Below are 5,013 nucleotides of genomic sequence, written 5' to 3'. Positions count from 1 at the left end.
AAAAAAAAAAAAAAAAAAAAAAAAAACCAAACTCACTAGTTTTTATTTTATTTTATAAATTTAATTTATTTTATGTTAATTTATTTTTTTCAAGTTGGTCCTTCCTAACTTTTAACTCCACCCACCAGCCTCACTTGTCAATAATAACACCACAAAAATGTCAACATTGCTTCAGTATCCCTTATTATCAATTTCTTAGGAAGTTTTTAATGACATTGATACATAATAATTGTACGGATTGCCTTGACATCGGACCAGCATGCAATTATTGAAATTTACCAACTTCGTCTCTTTTATCTTCCTTCTTATAAGTTTCTTCTTCGGGTTGTACCTGTACACAAACCCATCTTCTCTTCTTTCTCCCAGCATGGCTGAAAACACTTCCAAATCCATATATGATTTTACTGTCAAGGTACTGGGTTTTTCTTCTTTTCTTGTTTATTTCTTTCATTTCTCTTTTATGCTCTGTGTTTGGTGGCTGAGAAAACTGATTCACAGAGAAAGAACAGTTAAAATTTGATGCTTTATGGTGTTTCGGGTACCAAAAAGTGAAAACACCAAACACTTTAATTGGACTGTGTATTAGTGTTTGGTGGGTCTTTCGGGTACCAAAAAGTGAAAACACCAAACACTTTAATTGGACTGTGTATTAGTGTTTGGTGGGTCATGTATGTTTCCTTTTTGGTCCTATTGGAGAACTGGGATTTGTGCTTTACTTTTGAAGTGGTCAACTGTGATGTGGTATAAGCTGTCTTTTTTGTTTAGATGGATATACCTATTATTTTTATCCATGGTTTATAAGCTTAGATAGAAAATTATAGATTTGGGTGCTGTTTAATTGTTCTCAAGAAAGAGTTGTTTGGAATTGGCCTTTTTCTTCTTTTTCTTTTTCTTTGTTATTAATAGAATTTGATGTCAGGATATCCGTGGAAATGATGTAAGCCTGAGTGAATACAATGGGAAGGTGCTCCTGATTGTCAACGTTGCTTCAAAATGGTATTCTAATCTAATCTCTTTTCCTTTTGATTCCTTAGGCATGATAAATTTCCTAGTTCATGTTTTTGTGTGTGTGTGTGTGTGTGTGTATGAGAGAGAGAGAGAGAGAGAGAGAGAGATGATCCAATTTCAGTGGTCTCTCTGACTGGAAAAAAGGAGTTAGGACCGATGGTTTGGTGATTAACAGTGGTACAATTTGATATTTTATGAATTAATAAAGTTTTAAAATACCAGTTTGGTAATAAACACTCATATTTTTGTTTTGCTCAATCTTTGGCCATGGAGCATTGAATCATTTTTCTTGTCCTCATGAATTTGTGCCAATGAGCTCATTGGTGCCTTCTCTAGTAAAAGCAAGGTGAAGGGTGTAATCATGGGATTAAGACTGTGATTACCAATAATAATAAAAAAGTTCATAAATTTGTAATCACCTCATGGAGTTCAATTATGAAAAATTTTCGGTTTTTCTTATTTCTTTGATAGCTGGTTGTATTTATAATGGTCTGTATTGAATTCTTTCTATGCAATAGCTTATTCCTCTTAATTCAATGGGGCACACAACTAGGCTTGCCATGTTTTAGATCTGCAATTAAAACAAGACCTGCCTAAGATGTGATTATCATACTGACTTAGACATGTGTTATTTAAAATTTGGATATATTCTTATGTTATTATTAGAGTTTGATTGAGATTGCACCGGGTAAGGTTTGATGTAATATAGATAAATTTCCGATTAAAATTATAGGACAAAGCTAATTTCCTCATCCGTGTGTGTGGAGGTTTTTCTGCATATCTTTTACCCTTTTGATGCTTGAAATTTTCAAGGTAATATTGACATTTTTGAGACTGAGAAAGGTGACAATTACTTTAAAGCTTACTAGATTCTCCACCCTTATTTCATGTACGATTGATTTATGGGACCCATCAACATCTGCAAAACATGTGGAAGAATCTTCTCTGCTCTTGAAAGAGATTATTGACAATGTCATTCTTTGAGGTTGCACTATTTCCATAATGTAAATGGTTGTTTCTTCACCACATCTCACGTGGTGGGACTTAATGGTAGGATCCACCATGTGAGAAAGGATAGTAGTTCCCTTCTCTTAAAAATCACTTGCAGAAGAGATATAGATAATAGAAGGGATAAAAAGTTGTTCAATAAAATTGGCAATGCTACCACCCTCCACCCATAATAGGAGATTATTGGTTATATAATATTTATAGGAAAACATATGCATATGGTTGGATTCGTACTTGGACCCTATCGAATCCCTTATCCAACACAATCAATTAACAACAGTATATGAAGGATATCAGGAGTCAAGGCTAAACAAAAATGTACTAATGATTCAAAACACTCCTAAGTTATCCTCTTCATCGACCTGGTCTTCACTTAATTACAGGGGTAATAAATATGACATTTGGCTATTCAAAAAAAGAAAAGAAAAGAAAAGTATTTTACTCAATTTAATGATTCGTTACTGAGATGTTATGAACAGCAGAAAAGGAATGGAAATTAAAAAGTTTCTATCTTGTTAGATGGAATATTAAAATTTGAGAGCAATTGGTAGCCACGACTTCCTTAAATAGGGTAGTTTGAAATCAAAGTAGCATTCAAGTTTTGTTTTGTGTGTGGTGTGTTAAAGAATATTGCATCTAAGTTCAGGGGTTATTTCATCAAGGGAAGCTATGTGAGGTAACTCTAATCTGTCTTTTACTTAAACTATTTAGATCATGTGGATGATCCTTAGTATTAAATAAAAATTTTGAGCTTATTTGATTTGGATCTTTGATTTACTTTAAGGTTGTAAGCCATCGCATTTGTTACCTTTATTGTTGTATATCTTACTGTTTTCCATTCATAAAATTGCCGTTATTGTTGCAGTGGTTTGACACAAACAAATTACAAGGAATTGAATGTTCTGTATGAAAAGTACAAAAACCAAGGTCTGTCTTTCATTCTTACATAGCAATGTACAATATTTATTAATACATGTTTTTTTTTCATTATCATCTCTGTGGTATTGATTATCTATGTAATTTTTTTTGGCAGGGTTTGAGATCTTGGCATTTCCTTGCAACCAATTTTTAGGACAAGAACCAGGAAACAATGAAGCGATTCAGGAAGTTGCATGCACAATGTTCAAAGCTGAATTCCCAATCTTTGATAAGGTAATTCCTCACAAATGAAAGAGTAAAAAATGGATGATGTTTTTAAGCAATCCATATATGCAGTTCTATTGTGCAAATTAATTAATAAAAAAGCTGATCAAAATGGAATTAGGATATGCATTAGTATGTAATAACACAAAAGCTGATCTTCTGCGTAAGATATAAATCTAGCAAGCATGCCTTGCTGGGGTTGGGATCTACTTTTGAGATTTCATTAGCCAGGATGTAACTGATTTGGTTTTGATAATAATCCTATAATTCATATATTTGTTGTGGCATGTATTCTGCCAAAAGGAAGGGGTTTTTTTTCCTTGGATTTGAGAAATGCACATGAATTTGTGTTAAATGTCTCATGTAACTGTTAACTGTTATAGGTTGAGGTGAATGGGAAGAATGCAGCACCCATTTACAAGTTCCTTAAATCACAGAAAGGAGGGATATTTGGAGATGCCATAAAATGGAACTTCACAAAGTTTCTATTAAACAAAGAAGGAAAGGTTGTGGAGCGATATGCACCAACTACATCCCCTCTTAAAGTAGAGGTTAGAACAATGTATTCCTTTCTGTGATTTCTATTTCTGCCAAGAACTGTAATTGCAGCTGATTGTTGTTTCAAATTTTTCTTGCAGAAAGACATCCAGAAACTCTTGGAATCTTCATGAGCACCAAGGTTTGAAGATTTATATTTCATTTAGAACAGACTAAAGTCACTGTTAATTCCATTGGTGTGGAAAAAGAACAAAAAATTTCCTCCATAATAATCTATATGGTCCCTGGTATGATTTTTATATTGGGTAGATGTTTGTTGAAATGTTATTGTGTTTTGACTTTCAGACCATGGTGGACTAGACTGTTGAATCATATCAGTTAACTGGTTTATCTTTAATCTTCTTTGTTTTTATTCAGCCAAAAGTTTGATTCTTTTCATTATCTACTCTTTTCACTTCACAAGGTTTCAATTAATAAGCCATGACCTTATTATTTCATATCTGAATTTTCTCTCTTGCTTTCTCTCATACACACACATTTATTATTTCTATAAGAAGAGCCTTAGATTTGCAGAAGAAAGTATTAGACATATGCATTATATTCAAATTTCAAGTATATTTATGACCATCATGTTGCCAGAATTAAGACTTAATATACTCTGCATATGTTAATTGTTAGCTGATTAACAGCATAGTTTTTTTTTTTTTTGGAGGAGCGGGTGCTGAACTCTACTTATTTTATTTATTAAAATAAAATTCCATCATCTAATATTACCTCCTTTGCTTTCTTTGTTTGCAGGATATGCATAATAATGGCTGTAGAAGTTCATTGAGTACGTAGATTTGAAGTTCGTTGTGTGCATGTGTGGAGCTGAATCATTAGTTTATGAGTGGTGCTTGATTAATCAGTTATAAGTCTTTGTTACTGTTATCTTCCTTGTCATATTATTATTATTATTATTATTAATGTGGTTGTATATTGTTTAGAATAATACAGATGCCAAGAATAAATTTCATCTATGTATATCTGTGGATGTTTTTATTTTTAATGCTAGAAAAGAAAAATCATTGGTAAATATTAGAAGATTTTACCTATAAAAATTTTCAGGATTTCTCAATGTACATGAAATGAAATGGATAAATTTAAGTTATGAGACTAGACTGTCTTTACGTCCAAAGGGATCTCTAAACTTAAATTTACTTATTAAAAAACTTGAAATTAAAAGGACCTCCAAATTTAAATAGTCATTTGGTAAAACTTGAAACTTCTCTATTCCCGTGATTTGAAATGATTCATGTCTGTCGTAGTTATAAGAAACCATGATTTTTTAGTAAGTTTCTAGTTAGAGGAGTGTAC

The 5,013-nt window shown here is 32.2% G+C and overlaps 1 protein-coding gene across 1 annotated transcript; it reads left to right on the top strand.

The window, feature by feature from the left end:
- Positions 1-312: 312 nt before the first annotated feature.
- Positions 313-4,732, top strand: LOC111995191 (probable glutathione peroxidase 2; the record flags this gene model as incomplete). Its single annotated transcript, XM_065769618.1, is given in 7 exon segments — positions 313-412; positions 920-996; positions 2,882-2,943; positions 3,050-3,168; positions 3,543-3,710; positions 3,798-3,838; positions 4,456-4,732. Coding segments are annotated over 6 exon segments (504 nt in total). The 3' UTR covers positions 3,831-3,838; positions 4,456-4,732.
- Between the last annotated feature and the right edge of the window lie 281 nt (positions 4,733-5,013).

The sequence above is a fragment of the Quercus suber genome, unplaced genomic scaffold (genome assembly GCF_002906115.3).
Source record: "Quercus suber isolate HL8 unplaced genomic scaffold, Cork oak 2.0 scaffold_1229, whole genome shotgun sequence".
NCBI classification, from domain to species: domain Eukaryota; kingdom Viridiplantae; phylum Streptophyta; class Magnoliopsida; order Fagales; family Fagaceae; genus Quercus; species Quercus suber.
This window is presented reverse-complemented; position numbering and strand designations above follow the sequence as displayed.